The sequence below is a fragment of the Carcharodon carcharias genome, chromosome 22 (genome assembly GCF_017639515.1).
Source record: "Carcharodon carcharias isolate sCarCar2 chromosome 22, sCarCar2.pri, whole genome shotgun sequence".
Taxonomy (NCBI): Eukaryota; Metazoa; Chordata; class Chondrichthyes; order Lamniformes; family Lamnidae; genus Carcharodon; species Carcharodon carcharias.
In genome coordinates this window covers 64,439,889-64,462,867 of record NC_054488.1, presented here as the reverse complement: position 1 = coordinate 64,462,867, position 22,979 = coordinate 64,439,889, and the positions used below count along the sequence as shown (strand labels likewise).

At 45.1% G+C, this 22,979-nt stretch overlaps 1 protein-coding gene across 1 annotated transcript in view; it reads right to left on the bottom strand.

Moving 5' to 3' along the window:
- The window catches only part of si:ch73-281f12.4 (RA_Radil_like and Myo5p-like_CBD_Rasip1 domain-containing protein), a 232,678-nt gene extending 225,750 nt beyond the window's left edge, over positions 1-6,928 (bottom strand). The window contains exon 1 of the mRNA XM_041216956.1: positions 6,515-6,928. Within this exon, the coding sequence (XP_041072890.1) occupies positions 6,515-6,642 (128 nt within the window). The 5' untranslated portion in view covers positions 6,643-6,928. The remainder of the gene's footprint in view (positions 1-6,514) is intronic.
- Positions 6,929-22,979: the final 16,051 nt, after the last annotated feature.

Genomic DNA, 22,979 nt, shown 5'->3' with positions numbered 1-22,979 from the left:
CCCTGATATTTTAAAAATCTACCTCCTCTTTAAATATTTTCAGTGATCGAGCTGCCACAACTCTCTGAGGTAGAGAATTCCTGACATTCACTACCCTCAGAGAAGAAATTCCTTCGTATCTCAGTTTTAAATGAGTGCCCCCTTTTTCTGTAATTATGTCCCCAAGTTCGAGATTCGTCAGAGCAGCCTATATTTTTTATTCATTTGCAGGACGTGGGCATCACTGGCTAGGCCGGAAGTCATTGCCCATCCTTAATTGCCCTTGAGAAGGCGGTGGTGAGCTGCCTTCTTGAAGCGCTGCAGCATATCTAAAATAAGGTGGCAACCTAGTGAAGCTACATCACAGGACTACATGTATGATGAACAAAGGAAGCAGCAAGCAATAGACAGAGCAAAGTGATCCCACAACCAACAGAGCAGATCTGAGCTCTGCAGTCCTGCTACATCTAGTTGTGAAAGGTGGTGGACAATTAACCAACTAATCAGGAGAGGCTACAAAAACATCCCCATCCTCAGTGATGGGGGAGCCCAGCACATCAGTACAAAAGACAAGGCTGCAACATTTACAACCATCTTCCGTCAGTAGTGCTGAATGGATAATCCATTTCGGCCTCCTCCAGACATCAGTCTTCAGCCAATTTGATTCATTCCATGTGATATCAAGAAACGCTAAAGGCACTGGATACTGCAAAGGCTACAGGCCATGAATCTTCCAGCCGTTGCACTGAAGACTTGTGCTCCAGAGCTAGCCACGCCCCTAGCCAAGCTTCCATTATAGCGACAACACTGGCAACTTCCCAAGAATATGGAAAATTGCCCAGGTATGAACAGTCCACAAAAAGGATAAAATCAATCTGGTCAATTACCACCCAATCAGTCTACTCTCGATCATCAGCAAAGTGATGGTGGGTGTCAACAACAGGGCTATCAAGCAGCACTTACACCACAACAAACTGCTCACCAATGCTCTGTTTGGATTCTGCCAAGGCCACCCAACTGCTGACCTTATTACAGCCTTGTCCAAACATGAATAAAAGAACTAAATTCAAGAAATGAGGTGAGAGAGGCTGCCCTTGACATCAAGGCAGCATTTGACCAAGTGTGGCATCAAACAGCCAAAGCAAAACTGGAGTCAATGGGAATCAGGGGGAAATCCTCCACTGGTTGGAGTCATACCCAGCACAAAGGAAGATAGTTGTGGTTGTTGGAGGTCAATCATCTCAGCTCCAGGACATCACTGCAGGAGTTCCTTAGGGTAGGGTCCTCAGCCCAACCATCTTCAGCTGCTCCATGATCTTCCCTCCATCATAAGGTCAGAAGTGGAGATGTTCGCTGATGATTGCACAATGTTCAGCACCATTCGCAACTCCTCTGATACTGAAGCAGTCCGTGTCTAAATGCGGCAAGACTCGGACAATATCCAGGCTTGAGCTGATAAATGGCAAGTACCATTCGCACCACACAAGTCTAAAGCAATGACAATCTCCAACAAGAAATAATCTAATCATCTCCCCATGTCATTCAATGGCATTACCATAATTGAATCCCCCACTATCAACATCCTGGGGGGTTACCATTGACCAGAAACTGAACTGGACTAGCCACATAAATACTGTGGCTACAAGAGAAGGTCAGAGGCTAGGAATCCTGCAGCGAATAACTCATCTCCTGACTCCCCAAAGCCTATCCACCATCTACAAGTCAGGAGTGTGATGGAATACTCCCCATTTGCCTGGATGAATGCAGCTCCAACAACACTCAAGAAGCTTGACACCATCCAGGACAAAGCAGCCTGCTTGATTGGCACCCCATCCTCAAACATTCACTCTCTCCACCACCGACACACAGTGACAGCAGTATATATCATCTACAAGATGCACTACAGCAACTCACCAAGGCTCCTATGACAGCACCTTCCAAACCCACGACCTCTACCACCTAGAAGGACAAGAGCAGCAGATGCAATGGGAATACCAGCACCTGGGAGTACCCCTCAAAGTCACTCACCATCCTGACTTGGAAATATATCGCCGTTCCTTCACTGTCGCTGGGTCAAAATCCTGGAACTCCCTTCCTAACCACTGTGGGTGTACCTACACCACATGGACTGCAGCGGTTCAAGAAGGCAGCTCACCACCACCTTCCTAAGGGTGATTAGAGATGGGAAACAAATGCTAGCTTTGCCAGCGACACCCACATCCCACAAAAGAATGAAAAAAAGATATGAAACCCAATCGCATGCACAAATATGCCCATATCCCAAACACAAACGCTCTTCATTTAACTCCTGACGAATAACTGATGAATAGCACCAATAGCCTTTCCTGTCCCCAGACTCTTGCTCTCCCAGAATCCTGCGTGAGTGAGATGGAGAATCACTGGAGCCTGACTATTGGTTAATTATTAGCCACATGCTTTGGTCAGAGTGTACCAGCTGATATCTGAGTGCCAGCATGTTGATATATGCAGCAGTCATTCCCTCCATCCTGCACAGACTCAGCATGCCCTAGACTGTCACAATGTGGAGAAGAGCTTAATGCTGGCATCTGAGTTTAAAGAAATCACTGGCTCCAATTTAGTCTAATATGGAATGAAAATCAAAGCTCTTTTCAGGAACAGGGCCCAGTGTCTGGGTAGCCAAAAACTACCAACTCTAGTGAAACTCCCTCCTCTGGACCAAGACTTGCCAACACAAGTCTGGGCCATCAGTGACACAAGCAGTGGGTGTGTTGGGAAGCTGCTGGCTATCAATGGTCCATTTCTGGTCAGTCTCCATTCCATGTGACATGTGATTAGATTTCTCCCACTGCAAACCCAACATTTCCTGACACACACATTCCCAGTCTCTGTCACACACAGTACATCGCCAAAGTACAAATCCATCTGCTCCAAACAGTTCTGAAGAGAAGTCATATTGGATTCAAAATGTTAACTCTGTTCCCCATTCCCCAGATCCTGCTAGACATGCTGAGTTCTTCCAGCACTTTCCATTTTAATTCAGATCTCCAGCATCTGCAGTGTTTTGCTTGCACTCCAAAACAGATGCTTGGTCAGTGCCTAAAAGATTTACATTTTAAAAAAACATTTTGTCCCTTCTGACTCCTTTCCAAAAACTATTTAATGCTGCCTATTTCCACTTCACTTGAACTATATCTTTCTCTTTTTCCTGCTTTCTTCATGTGTCCTCATTCTCTTGTCCCTCCCACAGTTTTTCACTCTTTCACTATTTCTCTCGTCTCTTCTCCTGCAGCTCCCCGACCTGTTTGTTTCTCTTTCTCACACATTATTTCTCTCCCCACAGGTCCCTTTTTCTCTCTTCTCTCTGTCCATTTCCCTCTTTCTCTCTCCTTCACTCCTCAGTTCCAGTTCTCTCTCTCTCTCTCTGTCTGTCTCTCGGTCCCAGTTTCTGTCTCTTTCTCTCTCGGTCCCGTTTTCTCTCTTTCTCTCTGTCTCAGTCCCAGTTTCTCTCTCTCGGTCCCAGTTTCTCTCTCTCTCTCTCTCTTGGTCCCAGTTTCTCTCTCTCTCTCTCTCTCTCTCTCGGTCCCAGTTTCTCTCTCTCTCGGTCCCAGTTTCTCTCTCTCTCTCTCGGTCCCAGTTTCTCTCTCTCTCTCTCTCTCTCTTGGTCCCAGTTTCTCTCTCTCTTCCTCCCTCTCTTGGTCCCATTTTCTCTCCCTCTCTCAGTCCCAGTTTCTCTCTCTCGGTCCCAGTTTCTCTCACTCCCTCTCTCGGTCCCAGTTTCTCTCACTCCCTCTCTCGGTCCCAGTTTCTCTCACTCCCTCTCTCGGTCCCAGTTTCTCTCTCTCCCTCTCTTGGTCCCAGTTTCTCTCTCCCTCTCTTGGTCCCAGTTTCTCTCTCTCCCTCTCTTGGTCCCAGTTTCTCTCTCTCCCTCTCTTGGTCCCAGTTTCTCTCTCTCCCTCTCTTGGTCCCAGTTTCTCTCCCTCTCTTGGTCCCAGTCTCTCTCTCTCTCTCTCTTGGTCCCAGTCTCTCTCTCCCTCTCTTGGTCCCAGTCTCTCTCTCTCCCTCTCTTGGTCCCAGTCTCTCTCCCTCTCTTGGTCCCAGTCTCTCTCCCTCTCTTGGTCCCAGTCTCTCTCTCTCCCTCTCTTGGTCCCAGTTTCTCTCTCTCCCTCTCTTGGTCCCAGTTTCTCTCTCTCCCTCTCTTGGTCCCAGTTTCTCTCTCTCCCTCTCTTGGTCCCAGTTTCTCTCTCTCTCTCTCTTGGTCCCAGTTTCTCACTCTCCCTCTCTTGGTCCCAGTTTCTCTCTCCCTCTCTTGGTCCCAGTTTCTCTCCCTCTCTTGGTCCCAGTTTCTCTCTGTCCCTCTCTTGGTCCCAGTTTCTCTCCCTCTCTCAGTCCAAGTTTCTCTCTCTCCTTCTCTTGGTCCCAGTTTCTCTCTCTCCTTCTCTTGGTCCCATTTTCTCTCCCTCTCTCAGTCCCAGTTTCTCTCTCTGGGTCCCAGTTTCTCTCTCTCCCTCTCTTGGTCCCAGTTTCTCTCTCTCCCTCTCTTGGTCCCAGTTTCTCTCTCTCCCTCTCTTGGTCCCAGTTTCTCTCTCTCCCTCTCTTGGTCCCAGTTTCTCTCTCTCCCTCTCTTGGTCCCAGTTCTCTCTCTCCCTCTCTTGGTCCCAGTTTCTCTCTCCCTCTCTTGGTCCCAGTTCTCTCTCTCCCTCTCTTGGTCCAGTTTCTCTCCCTCTCTTGGTCCCAGTTTCTCTCTCTCCCTCTCTTGGTCCCAGTTTCTCTCTCTCCCTCTCTTGGTCCCAGTTTCTCTCTCTCCCTCTCTTGGTCCCAGTTTCTCTCTCTCCCTCTCTTGGTCCCAGTTTCTCTCTCTCCCTCTCTTGGTCCCAGTTTCTCTCTCTCCCTCTCTTGGTTCCAGTCTCTCTCTCCCTCTCTTGGTCCCAGTTTCTCTCCCTCTCTTGGTCCCAGTTTCTCTCTCCCTCTCTTGGTCCCAGTTTCTCTCTCTCCCTCTCTTGGTCCCAGTTTCTCTCCCTCTCTTGGTCCCAGTTTCTCTCTCTCTCTTGGTCCCAGTTTCTCTCTCTCTCTTGGTCCCAGTTTCTCTCTCTCCCTCTCTTGGTCCCAGTTTCTCTCCCTCTCTTGGTCCCAGTTTCTCTCTCTCTCCCTCTCTTGGTCCCAGTTTCTCTCTCTCTCTTGGTCCCAGTTTCTCTCTCTCTCCCTCTCTTGGTCCCAGTTTCTCTCCCTCTCTTGGTCCCAGTTTCTCTCTCTCTCCCTCTCTTGGTCCCAGTTTCTCTCTCTCTCTTGGTCCCAGTTTCTCTCTCTCCCTCTCTTGGTCCCAGTTTCTCTCTCTCCCTCTCTTGGTTCCAGTCTCTCTCTCCCTCTCTTGGTCCCGGTTTCTCTCCCTCTCTTGGTCCCAGTTTCTCTCTCTCTCCCTCTCTTGGTCCCAGTTTCTCTCTCTCTCTAGGTCCCAGTTTCTCTCTCTCCCTCTCTTGGTCCCAGTTTCTCTCTCTCCCTCTCTTGGTTCCAGTCTCTCTCTCACTCTCTTGGTCCCAGTTTCTCTCCCTCTCTTGGTCCCAGTTTCTCTCTCTCCCTCTCTTGGTCCCAGTTTCTCTCTCTCCCTCTCTTGGTCCCAGTTTCTCTCTCTCTCCCTCTCTTGGTCCCAGTTTCTCTCTCTCTCTAGGTCCCAGTTTCTCTCTCTCCCTCTCTTGGTCCCAGTTTCTCTCTCTCCCTCTCTTGGTTCCAGTCTCTCTCTCCCTCTCTTGGTCCCAGTTTCTCTCCCTCTCTTGGTCCCAGTTTCTCTCTCTCCCTCTCTTGGTCCCAGTTTCTCTCTCTCCCTCTCTTGGTCCCAGTTTCTCTCTCTCCCTCTCTTGGTCCCAGTTTCTCTCTCTCTCTTGGTCCCAGTTTCTCTCTCTCCCTCTCTTGGTCCCAGTTTCTCTCTCTCCCTCTCTTGGTTCCAGTCTCTCTCTCCCTCTCTTGGTCCCGGTTTCTCTCCCTCTCTTGGTCCCGGTTTCTCTCCCTCTCTTGGTCCCAGTTTCTCTCTCTCTCCCTCTCTTGGTCCCAGTTTCTCTCTCTCTCTAGGTCCCAGTTTCTCTCTCTCCCTCTCTTGGTCCCAGTTTCTCTCTCTCCCTCTCTTGGTTCCAGTCTCTCTCTCCCTCTCTTGGTCCCAGTTTCTCTCCCTCTCTTGGTCCCAGTTTCTCTCTCTCCCTCTCTTGGTCCCAGTTTCTCTCTCTCCCTCTCTTGGTCCCAGTTTCTCTCTCTCCCTCTCTTGGTCCCAGTTTCTCTCTCTCCCTCTCTTGGTCCCAGTTTCTCTCTCTCCCTCTCTTGGTCCCAGTTTCTCTCTCTCCCTCTCTTGGTCCCAGTTTCTCTCCCTCTCTTGGTCCCAGTTTCTCTCCCTCTCTTGGTCCCAGTTTCTCTCTCTCCCTCTCTTGGTCCCAGTTTCTCTCTCTCCCTCTCTTGGTCCCAGTTTCTCTCCCTCTCTAAGTCCCAGTCTCTCTCTCTCTCTCTCTCTCTCCCTCTCTCCCTCTGATCCTGGCTGTGATCGGGGGAAGCTCTTTTGAGTTCTCATACTTACAGCAGGGATCCGTTGCTGTGTTTCCTGCCGAACCTCGCCAGTCTCCTCTTGGGTGAATTGATCAGTAACCCCACGGGGAAGTTGAGGCTCTGCCGGGAGGGGTTACTGCCCCGCTCTCCGGACAACATGGTCCAGTCTTGCTCCTTACTCTTGCCCCGTTCTCCAGTCCAGCGGCTCCGCTCTCATTCCGGGAGCTGCAACCAGTCCCAGGGAGATCAATGGGAACCTGTGGGGTGTAGCAGCCTCTCTCCCTCCAACAACCAGCACCAACTCTCCCTCCCAGCAGCAATCACCCTAACTCCAACCTTCAGCCCCCTTCCCCAGCTACACTCGCGACTTGTCCAACTTCACAAGACTGGCTGGCGCTCAGGATGAGATCCCTTCTCCTTCTGGCTCAATGTCCGAACTTTCTCAACTTTCCCGTTAGATCTGAGTCCGAGAGCGGGGGATGGAATAGAGACACCAAGTGGCCGCTTTAATGGCACAGGAAGCAACTCCAGACTGAATCCTGGATTAAACCCCAGGCTGAATCCTGGATTAAACCCCAGGCTGAATCCTGGATTAAACCCCAGGCTGAATCCTGGATTAAACCCCAGGCTGAATCCTGGATTAAACCCCAGGCTGAATCCTGGATTAAACCCCAGGCTGAATCCTGGATTAAACCCCAGGCTGAATCCTGGATTAAACCCCAGGCTGAATCCTGGATTAAACCCCAGGCTGAATCCTGGATTAAACCCCAGGCTGAATCCTGGATTAAACCCCAGGCTGAATCCTGGATTAAACCCCAGGCTGAATCCTGGATTAAACCCCAGGCTGAATCCTGGATTAAATCCCAGACTGAATCCTGGATTAAAGCCCAGACTGAATCCTGGTTAAACCCGGGACCGAATCACAGATTAAACCCCAGACAGAATCACAGATTAAACCCGGGACAGAATCACAGGTTAAACCTGGGACGGAATCACAGATTAAACCCGGGACAGAATCACACATTAACCTGGGACAGAATCACAGATTAAACCCGGGACAGAATCACACATTAAACCCAGGACAGAGAAACAAAAATTAAACCTGGGACAGAATCACAGATTAAACCCGGGACAGAGAATCACAAATTAAACCCGGGACAGAGAATCACAGATTAAACCCGGTACAGAGAATCACAGATTAAACCCCAGACAGAATCACAGATTAAACCCGGGACAGATTCACAGATTAAACCTGGGATAGAGAATCACAGATTAAACCCAGGACAGAATCACACATTAAACCCGGGATAGAATCACAGATTAAACAGGGGACAGATTCACAGATTAAACCCGGGACCGAATCACAGATTAAACCCCAGACAGAATCACAGATTAAACCCGGGACAGAATCACAGATTAAACCCGGGACAGAATCACACATTAAACCTGGGACAGAATCACAGTTTAAACCCGGGACAGAATCACACATTAACCTGGGACAAAATCACAGATTAAACCCAGGACAGAATCACAGATTAAACCCGGGATAGAGAATCACAGGTAAAACCCGGGACAGAGAATCACAGATTAAACCCGGGACAGAATCACAGATTAAACCCAGGGCAGAATTACAGATTAAATCTGAGACAGAGAATCACAGATTAAACCCGGGACAGAATCACAGATTAAACCCAGGACAGAATCACACATTAAACCTGGTATAGAATCACACGTTAAACCTGGGATAGAATCACACATTAAACCTGGGATAGAGAGTCACAGAATAAACCCAGGACAGAATCACAGATTAAACCCGGGACAGAATCACAGATTAAACCCGGGACAGAATCACAGATTAAACCCGGGACAGAATCACACATTAAACCCGGGACAGAGAATCACAGATTAAACCCAGGACAGAATCACACATTAAACCTGGGACAGAATTACAGATTAAACCCGGGACAAAATCACAAATTAAACCCGGGACAGAATCACAGATTAAACCCGGGACCGAATCACAGATTAAACCCGGCACAGAGAATCACAGATTAAACCCAGGACAGAATCACAGATTAAACCCGGGATAGAATCACAGATTATACCCAGGACAGAATCACACCTTAAACCTGGGACAGAATCACAGATTAAACCTGGGACAGAATCACACATTAAACCTGGGACAGAATCGCACATTAAACCGGGACAGAATCACACATTAAACCCGGGACAGAATCACAGATTAAACCCGGGACAGAATCACAGATTAAATCCAGGACAGAATCACACATTAAACCTGTTATAGAATCACACATTAAACCTGGGATAGAATCACACATTAAACCCAGGACAGAATCACAGATTAAACTCAGGACAGAATCACAGATTAAACCCAGGACAGAATCACAGATTAAACCTGGGACAGAGAATCACACATTAAACCCGGGACAGAATCACACATTAAACCCGGGACAGAAACACAGATTAAACCCAGGATAGGATTACAGATTAAACCCAGGACAAAATCACAGATTAAACCTGGGACAGAATCACACATTAAACCTGGGATAGAATCACACATTAAACCTGGGATAGAATAACAGATTAAACCCAGGACAGAATCGGAGATTAAACCCGGTATAGAATCACACATTAAACCTGGGATAGAATCACACATTAAACCCGGGATAGAGAATCACAGATTAAACCCGGGACAGAATCACAGTATAACCTAGGACAGAATCACACACTAAACCCAGGACAGAGTCACAGATTAAACCCGAGACAGAATCACAGATTAAACCCGGGACAGGTTAAACCCAGGACAGAATCATAGATTAAATCCGGCATAGAGAATCACCGATTAAACCCGGGACAGAATCACACATTAAACCCGGGACAGAATAAACCCAGGACAGAATCATAGATTAAACCTGGCACAGAGAATCACACGTTAAACCCGGGACAGAATCACAGAATAAACCCAGGACAGAATCACAGATTAAACCCGGGATAGAGAATCACAGATTAAATCCAGGACAGAATCACAGATTAAACCTAGGACAGAGAATCACACATTAAACCAGGGACAGAATCACAGATTAAATCCGGGACAGCATCACACATTAAACCCAGGACAGAGAATCACAGATTAAACCTAGGACAGAGAATCACACATTAAACCCAGGACAGAGAATAACAGATTAAACCCAGGACAGAATCACAGATTAAACCCGGGACAGAATCACAGATTAAACCCAGGACAGAATCACACATTAAACCCGGGACAGAATCACATATTAAACCCGGGACAGAGGATCACAGATTAAACCCAGGACAGAATCACACATTAAACCTGGGACAGAATTACAGATTAAACCCGGGACAAAATCACACATTAAACCCAGGACAGAATCACAGATTAAACGCGGGACAGATTCACACATTAAACCCGGGACCGAATCACAGATTAAACCCGGCACAGAGAATCACAGATTAAACCCAGGACAGAATCACAGATTAAACCCGGGATAGAATCACACATTAAACCCGGGACAGAATCACACCTTAAACCTGGGACAGATTCACAGATTAAACCTGGGACACAATCACACATTAAACCTGGGACAGAATCGCACATTAAACCCGGGACAGAATCACACATTAAACCCAGAACAGAATCACAGATTAAACCCGGGACAGAATCACAGATTAAATCCGGGACAGAATCATACATTAAACCCGGGATAGAGAATCACAGATTAAACCCAGGGCAGAGAATCACAGATTAAACCCGAGACAGAATCACAAATTAAAACCAGGACAGAATCACACATTAAACCTGGTATAGAATCACACATTAAACCTGGGATAGAATCACACATTAAACCCGGGATAGAGAGTCACAGAATAAACCCGGGACAGAATCACAGATTAAACCCGGGACAGAATCACAGATTAAACACAGGAGAGAATCACAGATTAAACCTGGGACAGAATCACAGATTAAACACGGGACAGAATCACACGTTAAACTCGGGATAGAGGATCACAGATTAAACCCGGTACAGAATCACAGATTAAACCCGGGACAGAATCACAGATTAAACACAGGACAGAATCACAGATTAAAGCTGGGACAGAATCACACATTAAACCTGGTATAGAATCACAGATTAAACCCGGGACAGAGAATCACAGATTAAACCTGGGACAGAATTACACAATAAACCTGGTATAGAATCACAGATTAAACCCGGGATAGAGAATCACACATTAAACCCGGGACAGAATCACACATTAAGTCCAGGACAGAATCACAGATTAAACCTAGGACAGAGAATCACAGATTAAACCTGGGACAGAGAATCACAGATTAAACCCAGGACAGAATCACAGATTAAACCCAGGACAGAAACACAGATTAAACCCAGGATAGGATTACAGATTAAACCCAGGACAAAATCACAGATTAAACCTGGGACAGAATCACACATTAAACCTGGTATAGAATCACACATTAAACCTGGGATAGAATAACAGATTAAACCCAGGACAGAATCAGAGATTAAACCTGGTATAGAATCACACATTAAACCTGGGATAGAATCACACATTAAACCCGGGATAGAGAATCACAGATTAAACCCGGGACAGAATCACAGTATAACCTAGGACAGAATCACACACTAAACCCAGGACAGAATCACAGATTAAACCCGAGACAGAATCACAGATTAAACCCGGGACAGGTTAAACCCAGGACAGAATCATAGATTAAATCCGGCATAGAGAATCACTGATTAAACCCGGGACAGAATCACACATTAAACCCGGGACAGAATCACACATTAAACCCGGGACAGAATAAACCCAGGACAGAATCATAGATTAAACCTGGCACAGAGAATCACACGTTAAACCCGGGACAGAATCACAGAATAAACCCAGGACAGAATCACAGATTAAACCCGGGATAGAGAATCACAGATTAAATCCAGGACAGAATCACAGATTAAACCTAGGACAGAGAATCACACAATAAACCAGGGACAGAATCACAGATTAAATCCGGGACAGCATCACACATTAAACCCAGGACAGAGAATCACAGATTAAACCTAGGACAGAGAATCACACATTAAACCCAGGACAGAGAATCACAGATTAAACCCAGGACAGAATCACAGATTAAACCCAGGACAGAATCACAGAGTAAACCCAGGACAGAATCACAGATTAAATCCGGGACAGAATCATAAATTAAACCCAGGACAGAGAATCACAGATTAAACCCAGGAAAGAATCACAGATTAAACCGGAGACAGAATCACACATTAACACTAGGACAGAATCACACATTAAACCCAGGACAGAATCACAGATTAAACCCAGGACAGAATCACAGATTAAACCCAGGACAGATCCACAGATTAAACCCGGGACAGAATCACACATTAAACCCGGGACAGAATCACACATTAAACCCAGGACAGAATCACAGATTAAACCCGGGACAGAATCACAGATTAAGCCCGGGACAGAATTACAGATTAAATCTGAGACAGAGAATCACAGATTAAACCCAGGACAGAATTATAGATTAAATCTGAGACAGAGAATCACAGATTAAACCTAGGACAGAATTACAGATTAAATCTGAGACAGAGAATCACAGATTAAACCCGGGACAGAATCACAGATTAAACCCAGGACAGAATCACACATTAAACCTGGTATAGAATCACATGATAAACCTGGGATAGAATCACACATTAAACCCGGGATAGAGAGTCACAGAATAAACCCAGGACAGAATTACAGATTAAACCCGGGACAGAATCACAGATTAAACCCGGGACAGATTCACAGATTAAACCCGGGACAGAATCACACATTAAACCCGGGACAGAATCACATATTAAACCCGGGACAGAGAATCACAGATTAAACCCAGGACAGAATCACACATTAAACCTGGGACAGAATTACAGATTAAACCCGGGACAAAATCACACATTAAACCCAGGACAGAATCACAGATTAAACGCGGGACAGATTCACAGATTAAGATCGGGACAGAATCACAGATTAAACCCAGGACAGAACTACAGATTAAATCTGAGACAGAGAATCACAGATTAAACCCGGGACAGAATCACAGATTAAACCCAGGACAGAATCACACATTAAAACTGGTATAGAATCACACGATAAACCTGGGATAGAATCACACATTAAACCCGGGATAGAGAGTCCCAGAATAAACCCAGGACAGAATTACAGATTAAACCCAGGACAGAATCACAGATTAAACCCAGGACAGATTCACAGATTAAACCCGGGACAGAATCACACATTAAACCCGGGACAGGATCACATATTAAACCCGGGACAGAGAATCACAGATTAAACCCAGGACAGAATCACACATTAAACCTGGGACAGAATTACAGATTAAACCCGGGACAAAATCACACATTAAACCCAGGACAGAATCACAGATTAAACGCGGGACAGATTCACACATTAAACCCGGGACCGAATCACAGATTAAACCCAGCACAGAGAATCACAGATTAAACCCAGGACAGAATCACAGATTAAACCCGGGATAGAATCACACATTAAACCCGGGACAGAATCACACCTTAAACCTGGGACAGATTCACAGATTAAACCCGGGACACAATCACACATTAAACCTGGGACAGAATCGCACATTAAACCCGGGCAGAATCACACATTAAACCCAGGACAGAATCACAGATTAAACCCGGGACAGAATCACAGATTAAATCCGGGACAGAATCATACATTAAACCCGGGATAGAGAATCACAGACTAAACCCAGGACAGAGAATCACAGATTAAACCCGAGACAGAATCATAAATTAAAACCAGGACAGAATCACACATTAAACCTGGTATAGAATCACACATTAAACCTGAGATAGAATCACACATTAAACCCGGGATAGAGAGTCACAGAATAAACCCGGGATAGAATCACAGATTAAACCCGGGACAGAATCACAGATTAAACACAGGACAGAATCACAGATTAAACCTGGGACAGAATCACAGATTAAACACGGGACAGAATCACACATTAAACCCGGGATAGAGGATCACAGATTAAACCCGGGACAGAATCACACATTAAACCCGGGACAGAGAATCACAGATTAAACCTGGGACAGAATCACAGATTAAACACAGGACAGAATCACAGATTAAACCTGGGACAGAATCACACAATAAACCTGGTATAGAATCACAGATTAAACCCGGGATAGAGAATCACACATTAAACCCGGGACAGAATCACACATTAAGTCCAGGACAGAATCACAGATTAAACCTAGGACAGAGAATCACAGATTAAACCCAGGACAGAATTACAGATTAAACCCAGGACAGATTCACAGATTAAACCCGGGACAGAATCACACATTAAACCTCGTACAGAGAATCACACATTAAACCCGGGACAGAATCCTAGATTAAACCCGGGACAGAATCACAGATTAAACCCGGGACAGGTTAAACCCGGGACAGAATCACACATTAAACCCAGGTCAGAATCACACATTAAACCCGGGACAGAATAAACCCAGGACAGAATCACAGATTAAACCCGGGACAGAATCACAGATTAAACCCAGGACCGAATCACACATTAAACCCGGGACAGAATCATAAATTAAACTCGGGACAGAATTACAGATTAAATCTGAGACAGAGAATCACAGATTAAACCCAGGACAGAATTACAGATTAAATCTGAGACAGAGAATCACAGATTAAACCCAGGACAGAATTACAGATTAAATCTGAGACAGAGAATCACAGATTAAACCCGGGACAGAATCACAGATTAAACCCAGGACAGAATCACACATTAAACCTGGTATAGAATCACATGATAAACCTGGGATAGAATCACACATTAAACCCGGGATAGAGAGTCACAGAATAAACCCAGGACAGAATTACAGATTAAACCCGGGACAGAATCACAGATTAAACCCAGGACAGAATCACAGATTAAACCCAGGACAGAATCACAGATTAAACCCAGGACAGAATCACACATTAAACCCGGGACAGAATCACATATTAAACCCGGGACAGAGGATCACAGATTAAACCCAGGACAGAATCACACATTAAACCTGGGACAGAATTACAGATTAAACCCGGGACAAAATCACACATTAAACCCAGGACAGAATCACAGATTAAACGCGGGACAGATTCACACATTAAACCCGGGACCGAATCACAGATTAAACCCGGCACAGAGAATCACAGATTAAACCCAGGACAGAATCACAGATTAAACCCGGGATAGAATCACACATTAAACCCGGGACAGAATCACACCTTAAACCTGGGACAGAATTACAGATTTAACCTGGGACACAATCACACATTAAACCTGGGACAGAATCGCACATTAAACCCGGGACAGAATCACACATTAAACCCAGGACAGAATCACAGATTAAACCCGGGACAGAATCACAGATTAAATCCGGGACAGAATCATACATTAAACCCGGGTTAGAGAATCACAGATTAAACCCAGGGCAGAGAATCACAGATTAAACCCGAGACAGAATCACAAATTAAAACCAGGACAGAATCACACATTAAACCTGGTATAGAATCACACATTAAACCTGGGATAGAATCACACATTAAACCCGGGATAGAGAGTCACAGAATAAACCCGGGACAGAATCACAGATTAAACCCGGGACAGAATCACAGATTAAACACAGGACAGAATCACAGATTAAACCTGGGACAGAATCACAGATTAAACACGGGACAGAATCACACATTAAACTCGGGACAGAGGATCACAGATTAAACCCGGTACAGAATCACAGATTAAACCCGGGACAGAATCACAGATTAAACACAGGACAGAATCACAGATTAAAGCTGGGACAGAATCACACATTAAACCTGGTATAGAATCACAGATTAAACCCGGGACAGAGAATCACAGATTAAACCTGGGACAGAATTACACAATAAACCTGGTATAGAATCACAGATTAAACCCGGGATAGAGAATCACACATTAAACCCGGGACAGAATCACACATTAAGTCCAGGACAGAATCACAGATTAAACCTAGGACAGAGAATCACAGATTAAACCCAGGACAGAATCACAGATTAAACCCAGGACAGAATCACAGATTAAACCCAGGACAGATTCACAGATTAAACCCGGGACAGAATCACACATTAAACCTAGGACAGAGAATCACACATTAAATCCGGGACAGAATCATAGATTAAACCCGGGACAGAATCACAGATTAAACCCGGGACAGGTTAAACCCGGGACAGAATCACAGATTAAACCCAGGTCAGAATCACACATTAAATCCGGGACAGAATAAACCCAGGACAGAATCATAGATTAAACCCGGCACAGAGAATCACACATTAAACCCGGGACAGAGTCACAGATTAAACCCGGGACAGAATTACACATTAAACCCAGGACAGAATCACAGATTAAACCTGGGATAGAGAATCACAGATTAAACCTGGGACAGAGAATCACAGATTAAACCCGGGACAGAATCACAGATTAAACCCAGGACAGAATCACAGAGTAAACCCAGGACAGAATCACAGATTAAACCCGGGACAGAATCACAGATTAAACCCAGGACAGAATCACAGATTAAACCCGGGTCAGAATCACAGATTAAACCCAGGACAGATTCACAGATTAAACTTGGGACAGAATCACACATTAAACCTAGGACAGAGAATCACACATTAAACCCAGGACAGAATCACAGATTAAACCCGGGACAGGATCACATATTAAACCCGGGACAGAATAAACCCAGGACAGAATCATAGATTAAACCCAGCACAGAGAATCACACATTAAACCTGGGACAGAATCACAGATTAAATCCAGGACAGAATCACAGATTAAACCCAGGACAGAATCACACATTAAACGCGGGACAGGATCACAGATTAAACACGGGACAGAGAATCACAGATTAAACCCGGGACAGAGAATCACAAATTAAACCCGGGACAGGATCACACATTAAACCCGGGACAGGATCACACATTAAACCCGGGACAGAATCACACCTTAAACCTGGGACAGAATTACAGATTAAACCTGGGACACAATCACACATTAAACCTGGGACAGAATCGCACATTAAACCCGGGACAGAATCACACATTAAACCCAGGACAGAATCACAGATTAAACCCGGGACAGAATCACAGATTAAATCCGGGACAGAATCATACATTAAACCCGGGTTAGAGAATCACAGATTAAACCCAGGGCAGAGAATCACAGATTAAACCCGAGACAGAATCACAAATTAAAACCAGGACAGAATCACACATTAAACCTGGTATAGAATCACACATTAAACCTGGGATAGAATCACACATTAAACCCGGGATAGAGACTCACAGAATAAACCCGGGACAGAATCACAGATTAAACCCGGGACAGAATCACAGATTAAACACAGGACAGAATCACAGATTAAACCTGGGACAGAATCACAGATTAAACACGGGACAGAATCACACATTAAACTCGGGACAGAGGATCACAGATTAAACCCGGTACAGAATCACAGATTAAACCCGGGACAGAATCACAGATTAAACACAGGACAGAATCACAGATTAAAGCTGGGACAGAATCACACATTAAACCTGGTATAGAATCACAGATTAAACCCGGGACAGAGAATCACAGATTAAACCTGGGACAGAATTACACAATAAACCTGGTATAGAATCACAGATTAAACCCGGGATAGAGAATCACACATTAAACCCGGGACAGAATCACACATTAAGTCCAGGACAGAATCACAGATTAAACCTAGGACAGAGAATCACAGATTAAACCCAGGACAGAATCACAGATTAAACCCAGGACAGAATCACAGATTAAACCCAGGACAGATTCACAGATTAAACCCGGGACAGAATCACACATTAAACCTAGGACAGAGAATCACACATTAAATCCGGGACAGAATCATAGATTAAACCCGGGACAGAATCACAGATTAAACCCGGGACAGGTTAAACCCGGGACAGAATCACAGATTAAACCCAGGTCAGAATCACACATTAAATCCGGGACAGAATAAACCCAGGACAGAATCATAGATTAAACCCGGCACAGAGAATCACACATTAAACCCGGGACAGAGTCACAGATTAAACCCGGGACAGAATTACACATTAAACCCAGGACAGAATCACAGATTAAACCTGGGATAGAGAATCACAGATTAAACCTGGGACAGAGAATCACAGATTAAACCCGGGACAGAATCACAGATTAAACCCAGGACAGAATCACAGATTAAACCCGGGACAGAATCACAGATTAAACCCGGGACAGAATTACAGATTAAATCTGAGACAGAGAATCACAGAGTAAACCCAGGACAGAATCACAGATTAAACCCGGGACAGAATCACAGATTAAACCCAGGACAGAATCACAGATTAAACCCGGGTCAGAATCACAGATTAAACCCAGGACAGATTCACAGATTAAACTTGGGACAGAATCACACATTAAACCTAGGACAGAGAATCACACATTAAACCCAGGACAGAATCACAGATTAAACCCGGGACAGGATCACATATTAAACCCGGGACAGAATAAACCCAGGACAGAATCATAGATTAAACCCAGCACAGAGAATCACACATTAAACCTGGGACAGAATCACAGATTAAATCCAGGACAGAATCACAGATTAAACCCAGGACAGAATCACACATTAAACGCGGGACAGGATCACAGATTAAACACGGGACAGAGAATCACAGATTAAACCCGGGACAGAGAATCACAAATTAAACCCGGGACAGGATCACACATTAAACCCGGGACAGGATCACACATTAAACCCGGGACAGAGAATCACAGATTAAACCCCGGGCAGAATCACAGTTTAAACCCCGCACAGAATCACAGATTAAACCCGGGACAGAATCACAGATTAAACCCGGGATAGAATCACAGATTAAACCCAGGACAGAATCACAGATTAAACCTAGGACAGAATCACAGAATGGGAAACAAAGCAACAGGTTAGCATTTGGGGGGGTGGATTCAACTTCATGGAAAACTATGAAAAACTGAAAAGAAAGGAGAGCCCAGGAGAGGCTGTTAAAGTCTCCAGAACACAAAATAGGACAGAGTGTTTGGAAAGGGCTAGAAATCTAACTTCAAGCACATCAGATGAAGGGACGACAATGAGAAAGGGGATGGGAAATACAGGACTGAAGGTATTGTATCTAAATGCATGCAGTATATGAAATAAGGTAAATGAGCTTGTGACAGACTGAAATTGGCAGGTATGATGTGGTGGGCATCACGGAGACATGGCTGCAAGGGGATCAGGACTGGGAGCTAAATATCCAAGGATATACATCCTATCGAAAAGATTGGCAGGTTGGCAGAGGGGGTGGGGTTGCTTTGTTAGTAAGAAATGAAATTAAATCAATATCAGGAAATGAAGTAGGGTCAGATGATGTAGAATCTGTGTGGGTAGAGTTGAGGAACCGCAAAGGTAAAAAAAACCATAATGGAAGTTATGTACAGGCCTCCAAACAGTAGTCAGGATGTGGGGCATAAGATACACCAGGAGATAGAAAAGGTGTATAATAAAGGCAAAGTTACAGTGATCACGGGAGATTTCAATATGCAAGTAGATTGGGAAAATCAGGTTGGTAGTGGATCCCAAGAAAAGGAATTTGTGGAATGTCTATGAGATGGCTTTCTGGAGCAGCTTGTGGTGGAACCCACTAGGGAACAGGCAATTCTAGATTTAGTGATGTGTAATGAGGCAGATTTGATAAGGAGCTTAAGGTGAAGGAACCCTTAGGAGGAAGTGACCATAATATGATAGAATTTACCCTGTAATTTGAGAGGAAAAAGCTGGAATCAGATGTAACAGTATTACAGTTGAATAAAGGCAACTGCAGAGGCATGAGGGAGGAGCTGGCCAGAATTGACTGAGAGATGAGCCTAGCAGGAAAGACAGTGGAACAGCAATGGCAGGAGTTTCTGGGAGTAATTTGGGAGACACAGCAAAAATTCATCCCTAGGAAGAAGCATACTAAAAGGGAGAACGAGGCAACTATGGCTGACAAGGGAAGTCAGGGACAGCATAAAAGCTAAAGAGAAAGCATACAATGTGGCGAAGAGCAGTGGGAAACCTGGGGATTGGGAAGCCTACAAAGACTAACAGAGGACAACTAAAAAAGAAATAAGGAGGGAGAAGATTAACTATGAGGGTAAACTAGCCAGTAATATGAAAGAAGATTGCAAGAGATTTTTTAGATATATAAAGGATAAGAGAGGCAAAAGTGGACATTGAGCCGCTGGAAAATGACTTTGGAGAAGTGGTAGTGGGGAACAAAGAAATGGCGGAGGAACTGAATAGGTACTTTGCCTTAGTCTTCACAATGGAAGACACGAGTGACATCCCCAAAGTTCAAGAGAATCGGGGGGCAGAGGTGAGAATGGTGGCCATTACCAAGGAGAAGGTGCTAGGAAAACTGAAAGGTCTGAAGGTGGATAAATCCCCTGGACCAGATGGATTACACCCCGGAGTTCTGAAGGAGATAGCTGAAGAGATAGTGGAGGCGTTAGTGGTGATCTTTCAGGAATTACTTGAGTCAGGGAGGGTCCCAGAGGACTGGAAAATCGCTAATGTAAACTCCCTGTTTAAGAAGGGAGTGAGGCAAAAGATGGGAAATTACAGGCCGATTAGCCTGACCTCAGTCGTTGGTAAGATTTTAGAGTCCATTATTAAGGATAAGATTTCAGAATACTTGGAAGTGCATGGTAAAATAGGGCAAAGTCAGCATGGTTTCATCAAGGGGAGGTCATGCCTGACAAATCTGTTAGAATTCTTTGAGGAGGTAGCGAGTAGGTTAGACAAAGGAGAGCCAATGGATGTTATCTACTTGGACTTCCAGAAGGCCTTTGACAAGGTGCCGCACAGGAGGCTGCTCAGTAAGATAAGAGCCCATGGTGTTAGAGGCAAGGTACTAGCATGGATAGAAGATTGGCTGTCTGGCAGGAGGCAGAGAGTGGGGATAAGGGGGTCCTTCTCAGGATGGCGGCCGGTGACTGGTGGAGTTCCACAGGAGTCAGTGTTGGGACCACAACTTTTCACTTTATACATTAATGATCTAGATGAAGGAACTGAGGGCATCCTGGCTAAGTTTGCAGATGATACAAAGATAGGTGGAGGGACAGGTAGTATTGAGGAGGCGGGGACGCTGCAGAAGGATTTGGACAGTTTAGGAGAATGGGCAAAGAAGTGGCAGATGGAATACAACGTGGGCAAGTGTGAGGTCATACACTTTGATAGGAAGAATAGAGGCATAGACTATTTTCTAAATGGGGAGAGAATTCAGAAATCTGGAGTGCAAAGGGACTTGGGAGTCCTAGTCCAGGATTCTCTTAAGGTTAACTTGCAGGTTGAGTTGATAGTTAGGAAGGCAAATGCAATGTTGGCATTTATTTCAAGAGGACTAGAATATAAAAGCAGGGATGTGCTGCTGAGGCTTTATAAGGCTCTGGTCAGACCACATTTAGAATATTGTGAGCAATTTTGGGCCCCGTATCTCAGGAAGGATGTTCTGGCCCTGGAGAGGGTCCAGAGGAGGTTCATGAGAACAATCCCAGGAATGAAAGGCTTAACATATGAGGAACATTTGAGGACTCTGGGTCTATACTCGATGGAGTTTAGAAGGATGATGGGGGATCTGATTGAAACTTACAGAATACTGAAAGGCCTGGGTAGAATGGACGTGGGGAAGATGTTTCCATTAGTAGGAGAGACTAGGACCCGAGGGCACAGCCTCAGAGTAAAGGGAAGACCTTTTAGAACAGAGATGAGGAGAAACTTCTTTAGCCAGAGAGTGGTGAATCTATGGAATTCATTGCCACAGAAGGCTGTGGAGGCCAGGTCATTGAGTGTATTTAAGACGGAGATTGATAGGTTCTTGATTGGTAAGGGGATCAAAGGTTACAGGGAGAAGGCGGGAGAATGGGGTTGAGAAACTTATCAGCCATGATTGAATGGCGGAGCAGACTCGATGGGCCGAATGGCCTAATTTCTGCTCCTATGTCTTAAGGTCTTATGCTCAGATTAAACCCCAAACAGAATCACAGATTAAACACAGGACCCTGCTATGCTGGGATTTAAACTGACCACTACATTACTCTACTGTCTAGCAATGGAAACACACCCTGGCCAAACCCCGAACGAAACTCATAGCTCACGGTAAAAGGTCACTGGACATGGACAGCAGGATCCTAGCAGGATGCCACCGGCAAGGAAATGTATACCAGTTCCGTCCACAATATCTTAAGCATCATTGTTCCTGCAGTATCAGGATCAGAGCAGCATTGAACAGTGGAAGAGACCGAGGAGATACAAGGAGCAGGGATGCTGCAGCTGGGTAGTTAGACCACACCTGGAGTTACTGTGAGATCCTTCTCCACTTCACTAATTCTGGCCTGTTGCATGATCCCCAATCTTAATCACTCCACCATTGGTGGCTATACCTTCAGATGCCTGGGCCCTAAATTCTGCAATTCCCTCCTTAAATGTTTTGCCTCATTTTCCTCCTTTATAATGCTCCTTAAAACCTACCTCTTTGACAAACCTTGTGATTAATTGCCTTAATATTTCTCTATATGGTTCGATGTCAAAGTTTGTTTGGTAATGCTTGTGTGAAGCACCTTGAGATGTTTTATTGTATCAAAGGTGCTATATTAATACAAGCTGATTCCGTATGATCTATCTCATTTTCTCACTTCCTCTCCCTTTATCTCTCTCTCGATGGGCCGAATAGCCTCCTTCTGTCAGATAATGACTCTGAAATTCTCTTTCTGCATCTCTCTCTATATGTGTCTTTCTCTATACCTCTGTCACTCTCTCTCTCATTATCCCTCTCTCTTTTTATCTCTCTCTCTGTCCCTCTCTCCTTCTAAAGGTCTCCCTAATTCTGTCTGAACATTTCACTAGGGCTTTGACTGGGGCTCTGCCTCTAACCTGCGGAGGTTGAGCCCAGACTCTGACCTGAGTTGTCACCCTGGTGGTGCGAAGTTATAAAAACCGCCACACTTCAGGAGCATTCCCCTGATTCCTGACCACACCAATCCAGAATCCTGCGCTGACTGACTTCATCCTAGGAGGAAAGGGGAAGAAACAATGAATCAAGAAAAATCAAGCAGATTTGTGATGATTTCCCCACAATAGGTCAATCTGTATATCTATATAACACTTTTCACAACTATGACACATCCCAAAGTGCTTTACAGCAATGGAGTACTTTTGAAGTATGGTCCTTGTCACTGATGTAATGTAGGAAAACACCTAATAAACTTGAGCAAAATAAAGTCCCACAAATAGCAATGT